This window comes from Euphorbia lathyris, chromosome 2 (assembly GCF_963576675.1).
Source record: "Euphorbia lathyris chromosome 2, ddEupLath1.1, whole genome shotgun sequence".
NCBI classification, from domain to species: Eukaryota; Viridiplantae; Streptophyta; class Magnoliopsida; order Malpighiales; family Euphorbiaceae; genus Euphorbia; species Euphorbia lathyris.
Window position 1 is genome coordinate 39,807,625 of NC_088911.1, and position 15,765 is coordinate 39,823,389.

Below are 15,765 nucleotides of genomic sequence, written 5' to 3' on the forward strand. Positions count from 1 at the left end.
TGCGGAATTCAGACGACAGGATTGGCCTGCAAATCTGAAGCTGACCAGAGCCTTGTCGCAAAAAGAAGCCGTTTGGATTCAACGGACAAATCCAGAATTCAAATAAACAAGTCTTCAGAATACAACTATAAAAGGACAAGTATATTTCTTGGATCCTTGGCCGATTGGAAAAACAAAAAGAGAATAAGAGCATACATACAAAAGCACATCAATATAAGAAAGAGATCTTACACCAAATTTCTATTCCTGTGTAAATGCTAGAGTGATTTTCTTTGTAATCATCTAAAGTGTTCTTTGTTTGAAAGAGAACAATCTTGTATCAATCATAGTATTGAGAGAGTGTGCTGAGTACTCGGTTTGGTACTCAGTGGTAGAGAAAATCTAAGTGATGGGTTGTAGTGCTTAGTGGAGTTGAGTAGACGAATAGAGGACGGTACTCTTGCATATTCAACTGCCTTGTAAACGGTTTGTGCTCTACCTTTAAAGAGCCCAGTATTGGATTTAAAAAGCCCGGAGGGATTCTGGGGACTGGACGTAGGCGGAGAGGTCGAACCAGGATAAGTCGTGCTGAGTAATTTCTAACTCTCCTTCAATATATATCTGTATGTGTTGCTTGCTACATTTACTCAGTATATAAATTGCTTAAGCTGACACTAAGTAAATCAGAGTGTTGAGTTGGAAGCTAACTACAAAAGTGCCATTTCCCAACTCACACGTAAAACAGTTCTAGTCAATATCTGACTAAAGCCGTCTTACGCCTCACTTGGCCACACTGACCAAAACTGAGTTGCGAAACTCAAAGAATTAAATTAAGTCAGCGCAATTAAAACGAAAAAGTTACGTTAGTTCCTAACCCCCCCCCTTTGGAACTAATCACAAAAACTTCTAATTCTCCATTACATATTGAAAAAGAGGTTAATCTGTCAGCGAAGGAAGAGGATACTTCTATATGTTTTGTGCTTGATTAGAGAGTTTTACAAATGTTGGGGACCTAATTGGTCATTTGTGTAGAATGGGGGGCTAATTGATTTTGGACTTCTAGTTTAGGGGGCCATTTGGGCTTTATGCCTATAATAATATAGTAATTAGTAAATTTGTTGATTCTAAATAGTGTAAATAATTTACTAGTTCTTATATTTTACCTAACACACACCGATTAGTTATCGTATTTAATAATACACTGTTTAGTCATTAATTTTTGTTCTATTCAACCATTTAGTCTCTCAAATATTTGAATTATTAAACAATTTAGTTTCTCTATAAAGGAATATAAAGGACTAAACTATTGAATTGAACAAAAGTTAAAAATTAAACAATATATTATTAAAATATGAAGACTAAATTATATATTAGATAAAAATGTACGGACTAAAGAAAAAAGAACAGCACAACAGGCTACACTAATTAGCTAACATTTTAAGGGATGTAGTTCCCATATAATCCTGATGCAGTAGGTTCTGAACTTCAATGAGGGCTTGAGTAAGCGTGTTCAACCCCAACCGTGAACCGTGAGCGATCTCCGCCAAACAGTTTGCACTTTTGTTACCTTCGCGGTGTATGTGTTGAATATGTATCGCCTCAAACTTGGTTAGGAGCTGTTGAATATTCCGAATCAGGATTCGTGAGGGATGGTGTATTGGGTTTTGATTCGCGAAGGATGTGTTGAAACCGAAAACCGCATCGAACCGAACCTAAATATTTAGTTCGGCTTGTAAATATTATTCCGTTAGGTTCAATTCTCATTTTAACTGTTATTCGGTTTTTGATTATTTTGGTTCGATTCAGTTTTTAAACCGATTCGACCTGTGAACACCCCCAACAACCAATAAAAAATGTTTCTTTTCTCTCATAATATGTGAAGTATATAATTTTATTTTTCATATTTATGAATGAAAACAATCCCAACACTTTTTTTTTTTGTTAATAAAAATCAATAAAATAAAAAAGAGAGTCCAAATTTTGCAATATTATAAAATTAGCAATGTTGGAATTTGTTTAATTTAATTGTATTTGAGGACAGTCAGAAAATCGAATTGAAGAAGACGGCGAACTTGAATCGAAGCAACGGATGGAGGGGCAATTGCAATCCCCATTTCCATGAATACATTGTCTTCTACGTGTATGGTTTTATTCCTAAATCCATAGCCAGAAATGTTATCGAAAATCCAACGAGCAACGGATAAGGCCAGGAGCATACTTCTAGGAATAAGAAACAATCCACTTTTCACTGTGTGCTTCAGGAGCCACGTTAACATGGTGGACCAATCTTCCTCTTCTAAAGTCCAGGCTCTCTATGAACTCTGCTCTAACACCTTCACTCCTGGGGGTCCTCCTTCGTCTTCTGCAGCTCTACACAAACTCTCCTCTCTTATGGGTAATTTTTTTTGTTGTTATTCTTATTTTTTCGTATCAAGTTTCATTCAATTTTGGCTCAAATGTCTGGCGGGGGTGTTGAATTACTGAAAATTAATGGCGGTTTATTTTTGTTTCCAAGCTGAAATTGCAGAAACGAAGTTGTGGACTGTTGATTTGTTTTATAACCGTTGTTTCCTTATTTAGCTACAACTGTAGAATATCTTTTGTTCTTTTTATTTGGGGTTTTTTAAATGCCGTATTGTCCAACTCAGTCTATACTGATTTATTTTGTTTCAGTTCATTAAGGTATTGTTGCGTGAGCAAAATACTCTTGTTTGAATTGTGCGTTTGCTTCTGAGTTCTGATGTAAAAGAATTGTGAACTTTTTGCTAAATTAGGTAATAGACTGGTTATGTCATGAGGCACGATCCCTGTAGATGAGTGAATGTGTATTCTTTTCATTGTCATGATCAATATTACTGATAGTTCTCTCTGGTATGGATAGCAAGTTTGCAAGAAGAAATGCTTCTTGGAAAAGCTGCTATGGGTTGTTTAGTGCCCAATGTTGAGTCATTTTGGTTCTCATCTATTTTTATTTAAAACTAAGCTGCACTTTGTGTCCTAATATCTCAACAAATGGTTGTTACCAGAAAAATTATCGTAACGTTATTCCTTCCTCAAATGTCACTTTTATCACCATATATGTATTAAATGGAGGGCACAATGTGTAACTGTTGGATATCACTTGCATTTTTGTTAATGAAATTGGGGAGGAGATGCTGGGTTTTGAATTTAGGAACCTGGGTCTTCCTTTGGATATCATTTATCTTTATTCATCTGTTCTAAATATCAACAGTTAGATGTGAAAGTACGGCTGAGTATTTTCATTATCTTTTTCAACTATATGCCATGTTACAGATTTACCATGCTATTCTTTGCTGTTTCCTAATATTAACATTAACTATTGCTCTACTGCAGATACAATACGCCCAACTGATGTAGGGCTTAAAGAGGAAAGCCCTGATGATGATAGAGGTCATGGATTTTTTGGACTCAGTCGATTAAGTGGGGTAGCTCGATGGGCTCAACCAATAACTTACATAGATATTTATGAGTCTGAAAGTTTTACGGTTAGATTCAACATCTCCTTCCCGAGAAACAATTTGCTTTAAGGCTTTCTTCGTGGTTCTTACTATTGAATAATTTTATACAGTCACCACGCAGAGTAAATTTTATAAACTTAAAACTGCTGTTGCATGCTTCTTGTGCTTGCTGTCATGGTAACAGACTTATTTATTCCATTTCTCTTTTTCTTCTTTCCTCTTAAGCTTCATTTGTGTAAAATGACTCTTTTGCAGAATGATGACAGCAATCACTCCTTTTGGATAATTGCATATTCTAGAATTGCTTTGTGTAACCATGGCTCCCTTCATGTTGAGATGCACTAAATATGCACTAGTTTTTGGATTAATATTTTTGAGTTCCTATTTATTTTAATCAAGAGTTGAATTTACCCCAGAACTTTCATTCTTTCTGTTCGCAACTTCTGGATATGTGAATTAATCAATTAATCATTTTGCAGATGTGCATATTCTGCTTTCCTACTTCCTCAGTTATTCCACTCCATGACCATCCTGGCATGACTGTTTTCAGCAAAGTTCTCTATGGCTCCCTGCATGTTAAAGCTTATGATTGGGTTGAACCTACCCGTATCCATGAAAGCATTGGATCTGGTTCTCCACCAGGTTGGACTTTTCTGACTTCCTTTTTCAGCTTCTAGAATGAAGTTTCTTGAATTGCTTACAATGATATGCATGCAGCATGTTTATTATTTATTCTCAAGGCCCTAAGCTTCCTACAACCATTTGGAATTGGAGTTGACATGTTATTTAGATTGTGGCCTTGACTTTTCCACTAGATGTTAATATATTTATGCAAATTTAAGAAAAAAAAAAAAAGAAGCTATTGCTATATATAGGATATTTATGCAATCTCCCTTTTTTCTTTTATAACCATATGTTGGAACCAAAATATTTTTTAAGTCAGCAGTTTTTGAGTCCAAACTTTATGTACTAGATTAGCGTACATAATAGCAACGGGTAAATTACACCCATGGCCACTGAACTTTACCCATTTTCACATTATGGTCACTGAACTTCTTTTCTTCCCAGTATGGCCATTCAACTTTACACTTTTTAACACCGGTTGCCACTTAACGTCTCAAAACGACCGTTGACGGCTAAAAATAAAAAATCCAAAGCGTTAATATTATTCTAAGGAACTTTAATTTTTGAAAATTTTCGTTTTGAGGTTATTTGGGTGTTGCTTGGTTAGGAGAGAGAAAGTGAATTTTTAGAGAGAGAAAGCTCCAAAAAATGTGATTTTCAAAAATAAAAAATGTGGTTTCATATCGTTCTGAAGAACTTTAATTCTTGAATATTTTCATTTTGAGGTCGTTAACAATCATTTTGAGAAGTTAGTTAAAATTGAGTGGCCACCGGTGTTAAAAGTGTAAAATTCAGTGGCCATACCGGGAAGAAATGAAGATCAGTGGCCATAATGTAAAAATGGGTAAAGTTCAGTGGCCATGGGTGTAATTTACCCTAATAGCAATCCTGCAACTTTTAGAAAATTTTCATGTTCCATACTGCTGAGGTAGCCGGTATTGAGGTCTATATAGAAAGAATAGAGCCTGTTTGATATTATTCAGAAGCCACATATATTAATATAAATAAGTATGTTTCAATTTGTGTTATGCTATTATTTAATTTGTCAGATTGGAATCAGAAACAAATCCAATAATAGAAAGTTAAAACTAATTCGTATATCTTTACAAGTTTAGGTGGAGGGATCATGGCTTCAAAGCCAGCCCCTTCAAAGCACATTCCCCATTTATCAAACAAAATAAGATGTTAAACTAGCATAATGTCTAATACAAATTTAGAAACATAAATAACTAGATATAAACTAATGCAGAAGTAAAAAATCTAACCACCAGCCATTGATGTGTTAACTCGGATTTTTGGAACTTGACAATGGGAAGGGACTTCTAAGCTCTGCAGTAATCTTTATATGGCATAATCTTATAGAAAATCCAAGCTTAGGGACCTCTTTTTACATTTTTTCATATATACAGAGAGGGTGTAGAAACTGTTTTTCTATCAAAACAGTAACTTCCCTTTAAGTTCATTGTACTAATGGAAGAATCTATTTGACGACATTCAGTGGGAGTGACCTTGAATAGTTTTTAATAACTCTCAACTCCAAACTAAGAACTGTAGCAGAAGCATAAGTTAAGAGAACTTTACAGAAAATACATGGAACATGATGAAAATGTACATGAATTTCATTTGAGTATCTGGATTCATCCCTGCAATTCATCATTTCTTACTCGTCAATAGCTTATGTGATCTCCTCATCTATAAAGATTTTTTCACACAATAAGATAGCTCTATTATTTCTAATTGGCTATTCTCACAGAAATCGCACATTTAAGAAAAAATGACCAATTAAATTGAGGGTAAATAATTTATTAGTCCCTACATTGTTGCGTAACACACTAGTTAGTCCTCGTATTTTCAATAATTAAGGTCCCTAACGTTTGTCACCGTCAACTGTTTGGTTCCTACCATTAAAAATTGAGTTAAAACCTAAGTCAAACCAAATAATAGTCAATAAAAATTTAATACTCCCCTTTAACCCAGAGTAAAGACAATTAGCGTTGATTTTTCTGTGGGTCGTCCATGGCGGATTTGATAGAGAGAAAGGCTTGGTATTCAGACATAACTTGGGCAAGAAAAGAGCAGATTTAGAGATATAGGAGAATGAAGAGGAGAAGAAGCCTCATTTATTTAATTTTTTTAAACTGGTAGGGAAGAAGAAGAAGACTAAAGCAGAGGCAGTGAAGGTGAAGTGAAGAGGAAAGGGAAGGTGTGGTTAAGTATTTGTTTGCTAGAGGAAATTAATCAAGCTTCATAATTGCCAAAAAAAGGTTCATTGATTTTGGTTTTTGGACTCTTATTGTTCGTTAAATAGGAAAATAATGATCATAATATTTGTCAATATTTCATTTTATATATAAACCAACATTGATATTAATCCCTGCCAATCTTTGCCCTTTTCTGGCAGTTCATCGGCGATCTTGGTCCCATTTTTCTGCTCTTCTTTTATTCTTCTTTGGTTTTTTCTCTCCGAACTATGGATCTGTTAGCTAAAAATCAACAACCATCCTCATCTCACGAAATCACAAACCCAAATCACCCAGTCATTCAACTCACAACATCTCCATTAACCAAAAATTGAAATTGTTCTGTTAGGCAAGATCTTTTGCTGTAGGTTGAAGAATAATTTTGGTATTAAATTTTAATTTGACTATTATTTGGTTTGACTAACAGATTTAACTCAATTTTTAACGGTAGGGACCAAATGATTGACGGTGAAAAACATTAGGGACCTTATAATGTATTATTGTAAAAATATGAGGACTAAACAGTGTGTTAGCTAAAAATATAGGGACAAATAAAATATTTACCCTAAAATTAATGATTGGTTTCATTGGGTATTTGTCTACAAAAAGCTTCGAATGCAGAGTTTCCTTCATATAGGTGAGATCTCCTAGAAGTAAGATTATGGTAATCTTAAATCTTCATGTAAAACATTAGCAGAAAGCTTATACAGATTTCTCATTTCTGATTGCATTATTTGACATCCTACAACTGCACAGACAGTTGGCCTTTGTAAACCCATGAGCATGAAATTTTTACAGATTTTTGTCTATATTATTTGACATCCTGCAACCTTCCCAAACAGTTGGCCAGTGTAAACCATAAGCAGGAGACTTATGCAAATTCCTGGCCTAGGTTCTAGAATGTTGTAATCTGTAGCATAAGGCATTAGATAATCATTTGGCTTCGTATAAAATGGAAGTGAGTCTGTTGGATATTGATTGTTTTATTTAATTACAGGATTACCTGTTGATCTTTTTGCATCATATGTTTACTGGATAATGGGTCACAACTCCGGATACCTTCCCCTTAACATATTTTGTTCTGCAATTCAAAATAAAGAAGGAAGTTAAAAGTCTTTGCAGCAGGATGGCTGTCTGCCTATTTCATTGATTCTGTATGGGGTAAAATATATTATGCCCATTTGACAGGAATGTGTATTTTCTGGCAGTAAAGTTGGCAAAGTTGTCAGTTGATAAGGTTTTGACGGCTCCATGTGGGACATCAGTCTTGTATCCAAAAAGTGGGGGAAATATCCACTGTTTCACCGCAGTCACTCCTTGTGCTGTGCTTGATGTACTTACACCTTCATACAGGGAAGACGCTGGAAGGAAATGTACTTACTACCATGATTACCCTTATTCCCCGCCTCGTAAGTAGATCTCGTATATATGAATTCTATCAAATTTACTTTTATTTCTTTGATCATCCTTCAGAACCACGGGAAACTGTATTGTATGTATTGAAAATGTGATATGAAACTCAAAATCTTGCAGCTACAGGAAATGACGTAGTTGATGGAAAAAACGAGGAGTATGCTTGGCTTGCAGAGATAGAAACGCCGGATAATCTTTATATGCGTCCGGGATTGTATAGAGGGCCGAGATTACATGTGTAGGTCTTGTTGTCATCAGACAGAATCAAGCTAAAGTGCTTTCTTCTTTCAACCAGAAGTATGCTGCTTCATTTGGAGGACATTAGCAAATAAATGTATTTGGCCTGCAGAATCTTGGGCGTCAAGAAACTTTTATTCAGGTTTTACTGCAAGTCTTCAGTTATACGTTTGCCTTCCAACTTCCCCAGGTTTTTCTTTGAATCCATCGTATAAGTGGATTGTGAAATGGCTATCTAGAATCTTCCCTACTTTTAAGAGTGACTTTCAAAATTAGTTAAACTAAATTCTCTTTTAAAGTTTATTTATGCTGGAATTTTAGATCTAGCTGGCATGCTAGAAAATGCTTAGCTATTTTATGAGCCAAAAATTATAAAAGGCAAGTTCCTTAATTTTAATATTTACATTATTTTTCTGAATTTTCCTGAGTAATGCTCGAGTGTTAACTGTTCTATCCTCCATTCGATGCAAATGGTAGCAAGTATTGTACTTTTACATGAATGTAAAAGTTGCTAATACCTTGTATAGTCAACTGTACAAGATAAATTTGTCTAAGTAAAAGGATTTTTTTTTACTGAAATTAAAATAAACGTGGAAGTATTTAAAAAATGAAATTTCACATTTAATAATGCAAAATGGAATATCCTTTGAGCGATACATTCTTCTCATTAATAGGGATATGGAGTTACAAAATGTGGTGAAGTACAGACACAAAAAGACAACTCTTCCAAGTTCACTATAAGCAACAGATGCTTTCTTATTCAGATTCTCATTTTGTTTGATTCTATTAGACATTCATGTTTTCAGTTGATTGCAACTCGAAAAAAACTTGTCTATAGTTTCTAAGGCCTGTGAGAGTTTGTAGCTGGAGATATTTTTCATGCTATTCTATGCTGTCATGTGTAACTCGGTTCACTTCCCTTTCCTAAGGGGATCTGAAAGCTTCACCTGCATAACGCACGTTTCCAAGTTCCTCTTCAATACGCAGAAGCTGCAGTAAGACCCGAGATGAGAATATCAAAATAAAATTTTAGCAAACAAAAATTCATAAACATATACTTGAGGATTATTACCAGACAAGACTTGAGTAAATACTAACAAATGTTTAAGAATGCATTAGGGACTGTTGATCTCAGGCTTAGGACTTGTTACTCGTGCTTCCATATCATAAGCACAGTTTTAAAATCTATGCAATGCATAATAATAATAATTTAGATAGTAGTAGTAGAATATGGCTAGGTTTCAAAAAGGGGGAATCAGCTTGATCAAACTAGATAACGTCACACATCCTTAGCATTCATACTTCAGAAAGCCATCTCAACAATGTTCTGTTATACTGTGCTCGTATCAAGAATATCTCTAATTACTTATGGAAAATTATAGAACATCTATGTATGTCTGCTATATAAGTGACAGATAAACTGTCAGAATAAGGAAGAACCATTTGCATAGCAAGCTGACTTGGAAAATTATAATAGCTTACCTGATTATACTTGGCCAAGCGCTCACTTCTGCAGGGAGCTCCAGTCTTGATCTGTACAAGAATGGAACAAGTTATTTCCTCATTCTTGAGTAAATACAATAAATAGAGGATTTTATAAATTTCAGCTGATGTAACCTGTCCACTAGCCAATCCAACAGAAAGATCTGCAATGAAGTTATCTTCAGTTTCACCACTTCGGTGGCTGACCATCACACCCCAACCTGCAGCTTTTGAGTCAAGTGCTGCTCTAATGGACTCTGTTACTGTACCGATCTGGTTAACCTGAAACATTCCATTGATAAAAATTAGCTATATGTTAAAACTAGTGATTGCATCGCACACTTCCTATTGTCATCTGCAAATTCCAGAAAGAAAGTTAATTCTGCAGGAAAGAGAGAGATAGATTTGAGCCTTGCCTTGAGAAGTAAGCCATTGCAAGCTTTTTTCTGAATTGCTTCAGCTATTTTCTTTGGATTTGTAACCAACAAGTCATCTCCAACAATTTGGATATCGACTGAAGACTGTAGCGAAGCCCATGAGCTCCAATCATCCTGGTCAAAAGGATCTTCAATTGAAACAATGGGGAAATCCTTAACAAATTCCTTGTACAGATCACCAAGGCTCTGAGCTGATAGCACATGAGCACCATCATTTGGCTGTTTCTTAAAGTTCAAATCATATCTACCATCCTTGGTGAGAAACTCTGAAGCAGCAACATCCATTCCAATTTTGATCTGTATCATTGTTTTGACTCCACATTTAGTAAAGTTAAAGTTGCAAACTTGAAATGAAAAAGAAATTAAATGCTACCCACCTTTCCTGTATAACCAGCTTTCTCAATTGCATCCATGAGCAAGATGAGTCCTTCCCTATTATCCTGCACATTAGGAGCAAACCCCCCTTCATCTCCTACATTACAAGCATCTTGCCCATACTTTGCCTTGATAATTCCTTTCAGTGTATGATAAACTGTGACATAACCAGAACAACTATATTATACACTACATTACGAATTTTTGAAGTGACTATCAAGATGTTGAAGCACAGCTGCATGGTCAACTGAAGCTAAAACTATAATTTTTTTTTCTAAAGTTGATTAAGAGCAGCAACTGAAATCATTTTTCTTCTTTTTTCTAATGAAACAAAATATTTTGAAAAAGTCATGAAGTAGGCTGCAAAAGCTCAGATGTCTTCAGTTTCCAAATTGGGTTACCAATAAATTAAATGACTCCAGTAAAAAGAACAATGAATAGAAGAGTCAATTTGCTTACCTTCACTACCCATGCGGAGGGCCTCAGCAAATGATGCTGCACCTACTGGCAATATCATAAACTCTTGCATAGCTAAGTTATTTCCAGCATGACTACCTCCATTGATCACATTAAATGCTGGAACTGGCATAACAAGCTCCTTTGTACCGGACAATTCCTGAATATGCTTATACAAGGGCACTCCTTTTGCCCCGGCACCTGCTCGACAGATGCTCAGAGATACCCCAAGGATGGCATTAGCTCCTAGTTTTGACTTGTTCGGAGTTCCATCAATATCCAGCATAACAGCATCCACATCATCTTGGTTTCTTTTGATACAAAAAACCAAAAAATTCTCAACCTTAAAAATGAACAAATTAAAGATATACTCACAAGCATGAAAGAAAAAAAACAATCGAAAATGCATGAATAGCATTGCTTTTAAGTGCCAGGATTGCCTAGAAGCTGAAACAAAATTCATGTCCAGTGTTAAGGTGGATCAGCGAGAAACAGAATCGCTAAATAAGTAGGCAATTAGACAGAAAATTAAGCTACATGAATTTCCTGTATAACTCTGAAGGCAAAGGATCTCAGTATCTACCTAAAATAGCACTGTGTTTGTGATGCAGTCAAGAATTTCTTAACCATATGTAGCAATCAGTATGTTCAACACAACCATGAGAAAAGTACAGTATGCTGGGGCAACTAAGTCATAAATGCTATCTATGTTTTGATTCCGCAGCAATACTCGAGTGGAAAAGGCAGCAGCAGCATTTTCACACAAAAGACAATCTAAAATGCTTGATCAATAACTAAAAACCAAAAATCGAAAAAAAAAGCACAGTGAACTAAAAACTGGAAAGGAAATATGAAGAAGAGTAATACCTGACATCGACACCAATTAGCTTAGGAGCCAAAATGTCATTGATATTGTTAACAGCAGTAAGCACACCTTTGCCTCCATAAACACTCTTATCCCCATCTCTAAGCTCCAAAGCCTCATAGATCCCAGTGGAGGCGCCACTAGGAACAGCGGATCGATAAAGATCATCGGTAACAAGATCAACCTCGACAGTTGGATTCCCACGACTATCAATGATTTGCCTAGCTTTAACAGACTTAACCTTGCACTCCTTAGCGATCTGAGCGGAAGACGACGGCGCAACAGTGACCGAATTACGGACGACTAAGGAGCGAGATTTCAGGGAAGGGAAAGGAAGGGAGGAAGAAGTAGAAGAAGAAAAAGAAGAAGAAGAAAAGAAAGACTTGTCGAGGAAGTTGGTGGTGGAAGGCAAAGCCATTTGAGGAGAAATGTATAGAGAAGGTGAAGAGGAGGAGGAGGAAATGAGGGATTATATAGGTGGAGGAGGAGAAGGAGGAGCTTGGGAAAGTCCGCCGAGGGGGGGCGATGAAAGCAAGCGGAGTCTTGAAAGTTGAAAGTTGAAACAGGTGGTTTTTGGTGGTTGATGGGAAGGACGTTGGACTGACTAAAGTCCAAACAAGGGCAAGGGCATATTTGGCATTTGGGTTGGGGTTAGGTGTGTGACGGCGCAGAGGAGAGGCTGTCAATCTTTGATGCGTACCCATGCTTGTTGACTTTAGCAAGGCCAACTTTTTAACCCCTTTTCCCCATGATTTAAACGATTTAGATCCATTATGCACCTCGAAAACCACCTACATTTTCATTTGCGGGTATTGATTGCATTCCATTAGATAAATGTTGTATGATAAAATGAATGAGTTTAATAATTGAATTTTTACTTTGATTCTTATTGTAGCTTATACGAAAAAAGGGCTATATATAGGTCCTGTTTGGGAATTAGCTGTTAGCTAGCTGATTACATTAGCTGATTTGACTAGCTGATTTGATTAGCTGTTTGTGTAGACCTGTTTGGTAAAAATTAGCTGATTGATAATAGCGGTTTGTGCAAAAAGACGAATAAGGGCATTAATTTTGGCGCATGAGAAGAGAGAGTCTATTTATTAGGGTTAAATAAGTCCATTAATTTTAATATTGCAAAACGCTAATTGAAAAGCTCTTCGTTTCAGTGGTCAAACCTCTAAAGTTGGTCAAAATCGATTTTTTTATCCCAAAACGCTCTTCACCAAACATGGCCATAATCTGAGAAAGAAGCACATAATATACTGGAAACAATGAGTAAAATAGTCGGAAACAGAATAACTGAAAAGTTGATAGCATAAAAGTGTGTGAAGGGGAATCCTATTTCGATCAATGATTGGTTGGTGATAGAGCACACAGATTGGTGACTTGACTGGAGGAAATAATTTTTAGAAACTGAATGATTCAATTGTGTGATTCAATTGGACATATATATTTGAGAATTGGTCCGATCCGGTTCAGCCCGAATCTGCTCAAGCCTACACTTAGAATGTGCTGAAGTTGGGATTTGTCTTAAAACCCAAAATCAACTACTCATCCTTATATTATATACGATTTATATATGTTTTACTACCTTTATTTGATTTTTATTACTTTGTTAAATATTTTTTAGTTACGTAAAATTACCTTTGTTGAGTTTTATTAAATTAATTAATGAATATTTTATTTTATTTTGTTTTATTTTTATTATTTATATTTATAGTTTAATATTATTTTTAATTTATTTAGTTAATATAAATATATATTAGTTGGACGAGCCGGGGTGGGCTTGAGAATCAATTTTCTTACCTTGGCCTAACCCGACACAGGCTTGATGTAAATATAATACGGGATGAGTTGAGTTTGGACGAGATAGTTTAATGTAAAACCTGATTACCCGGCCCGAGCCTGACTCAAAAAACTCATGAACATGTCTACTGTGACGTAAGGAGGAGCCAAGGAGAGAGAAAGCTACTTTAAAAGAGGAGATGATCGTTGCAAAGTTACCATTGTAAGAGTGAAGGTTGAAAATTAGTATATTACTAAAATATCGCTAACATGTTATTAGCGTTTAACAAGTTTTTTGTAACTATGTTAATGACACATTAAATATTTTAAACGTAATTGATGTTTGGAAAGTTCGATGTGATAATGAAATAACAGTCAAACTAGTCTTTTTTAACTTTCAGTAACGTAGGGCTAAAATTGATCTTGCTTGGAAATGTTAGAGTTAAATTTGAATCATTTCACATATTAAGACCAAATCCGCAGTTTATCAAAGACGTTAGTATCAACTTTAGCCCTTCTCTCTATTATATTTATTTTTAAGTATAAAATTTTAATTTATGCTTTCTCTTTACATTTATGGACACTGTTTTCTAGAGGATTGAAATCTTGAAAACAATATATAAAATTGAAAAAAAGAGGTTTTTTTTTAACTTATATAAGATGAATATTTATACTGAATGAATAAAACTTTACATAGCTTTTAATATCTAATTAAGAAAGTAACTCTAAATAACTTCTCATAACTATTATGTAACTCGTGTAATTCTAATAGTTAAGTTAATTTTATTTCTACCAAAAAAATAGTTAAGTTAATTTAATCTACCAATAATGCCTCCCTTAAATTAAACTTTTCTCAAGCTTTCTACATTTTTCTCGAACAATTGTCTATTAGTGGCTTTATGAAAATATTTGCCATTTGATCTTATGTCTTGCAATACTCAACATGAAATTTGCCTTCATTCACAAGTTCTCTCAGAAAATGGTACCAATTACGGATATGCTTTGTCCTTCCATTAAGAACTGGATCATTTGTGACTGAAATAATAGAAATATTGTTACAAATCAAAGTGGTTGACTTGTTCTGCTTCTACTTAAAGTCTTTCCAAAATTTCATGTAACCAAATCAATTGACATCATGCATAAGATTGCATCGATCTATTCAACTTATGTAGTAGAAAGCGCCACCATTGGTTGTTTCTTCGAGCTTCATAAAATTGGATCACTACCAAGATGAAATACATATCCACAAATGCTTTTGCTATCATCAATGCTTCCAGCTAAGTCACTATCAGTATAACATGAGATTGATCAGTGCATTAGCTTCGTAAGAGATACCGTGATCAATGGTTCCTTTAACATATCTCAAAATTGTTTTTGCAACCTCCTAGTGATTGGAATAAGGTTTCTCCATGAATTTACTCATTAGGCTAACAACATACATGATTTTAGGCCTTGTGGAAGTTAAATACATCAAGTTTCCAACACGACTTCTAAACATGGTAGAATTAACAAGCCTTCCTTCATCTGCCTTAGATACCTCGAATCCTATGATGCACGGAGTAGAGATTGGATTAGCATTCTTCAATATCTTTTCACTTTATAACACTCATTTTTGGTCCTTTAGTACAATTACGAGCTTCTCCGCAATCATCATACTGGCAATTCCGAATTTCTTCAACTTTTACTTTATTTCCATAAAACTTCTTTCCTTTTCGATGAACTTCAACAATACCAAAACCTTTCATATACTTCTAGGTGCTTACACCCTAAAATCTTCTTGGCAATTTTGGGATGTAAGTACCTTGAAATATATGGAAGGTTTTGGTACTGTTGAAGTTCATCAAAAAGGAAAGAGGTTTTATGGAAATAAAGTAAAAGTTGAAGAAATTTGGAATTTCCAGTCTGATGATGGTGGAGAATCTTGTAATGATACCGAAGGACCAAAAGTGAGTGCTATGAAGCGAAAAGATATTGAAGAGTCTAATTGAAAACTTGACAAGACCTCTTTGTAGGCTCAAAAGAGGAGAAGTGGCAAAAAATATTCTAGAGATGAATTCTCTGCATTAGATGCTCTAATACCAATTTATTGGGGAGAAAAGATGAATATATAAAATAGAAGAAAATAGAGGAAGCATTTCTTAATTATATTTCTTCTTACCTGAGGCTTTATTTTAACTTATACCACATAACTATTTATACTGCATGGAAATTGTAATGGTTAGAAACCTAATAAATAAATCCTTACATAACTCTTTGATAACTTGTAGAAAATCTTCTGACCGGAGCTCTTCCCTGTCAGAGTGAGAGTATTTATATTAGATTCCGTAACCATCTAGGTGGTATTTCGAACAGTATTGAATTTAATGCCTTTTAATGTATTATTTATACATTCT

General features: G+C 35.0%; 2 protein-coding genes across 2 annotated transcripts; one reads left to right on the plus strand and one right to left on the minus strand.

The window, feature by feature from the left end:
* Positions 1–1,993: 1,993 nt before the first annotated feature.
* On the plus strand, positions 1,994–8,390 carry LOC136217891 (plant cysteine oxidase 3). Its single transcript, XM_066004584.1, has 5 exons — positions 1,994–2,374; positions 3,334–3,485; positions 3,938–4,100; positions 7,531–7,731; positions 7,856–8,390. The coding sequence occupies exons 1-5, from the start codon at positions 2,152–2,154 to the stop codon at positions 7,975–7,977; spliced, it is 861 nt and encodes a 286-aa protein (XP_065860656.1). The 5' UTR covers positions 1,994–2,151; the 3' UTR covers positions 7,978–8,390.
* A 181-nt stretch (positions 8,391–8,571) lies between these two features.
* Positions 8,572–12,171, minus strand: LOC136217890 (enolase 1, chloroplastic). Its single transcript, XM_066004583.1, has 7 exons — positions 11,590–12,171; positions 10,726–11,033; positions 10,269–10,423; positions 9,871–10,188; positions 9,590–9,736; positions 9,455–9,505; positions 8,572–8,962 (listed from the first exon to the last, which is right to left on the minus strand). The coding sequence occupies exons 1-7, from the start codon at positions 12,003–12,005 to the stop codon at positions 8,897–8,899; spliced, it is 1,461 nt and encodes a 486-aa protein (XP_065860655.1). The 5' UTR covers positions 12,006–12,171; the 3' UTR covers positions 8,572–8,896.
* Positions 12,172–15,765: the final 3,594 nt, after the last annotated feature.

What these genes read in the sequence shown, in the direction of transcription:
- LOC136217890 (XM_066004583.1), bottom strand. Translation starts at nt 12,005, where the DNA reads ATGGCTTTGCCTTCCACCACCAACTTCCTCGACAAGTCTTTCTTTTCT. An exon ending in CCTCCGCATGGGTAGTGAAG is followed by an intron (nt 10,424 to 10,725) that starts GTAAGCAAATTG and finishes GTTATGTCACAG; the next exon opens with TTTATCATACACTGAAAGGA. An exon ending in GCAATGGCTTACTTCTCAAG is followed by an intron (nt 9,737 to 9,870) that starts GCAAGGCTCAAA and finishes GGAATGTTTCAG; the next exon opens with GTTAACCAGATCGGTACAGT.
- LOC136217891 (XM_066004584.1), top strand. Translation starts at nt 2,152, where the DNA reads ATGTTATCGAAAATCCAACGAGCAACGGATAAGGCCAGGAGCATACTT. An exon ending in ATGAGTCTGAAAGTTTTACG is followed by an intron (nt 3,486 to 3,937) that starts GTTAGATTCAAC and finishes ATCATTTTGCAG; the next exon opens with ATGTGCATATTCTGCTTTCC. An exon ending in TGGATCTGGTTCTCCACCAG is followed by an intron (nt 4,101 to 7,530) that starts GTTGGACTTTTC and finishes ATTTTCTGGCAG; the next exon opens with TAAAGTTGGCAAAGTTGTCA.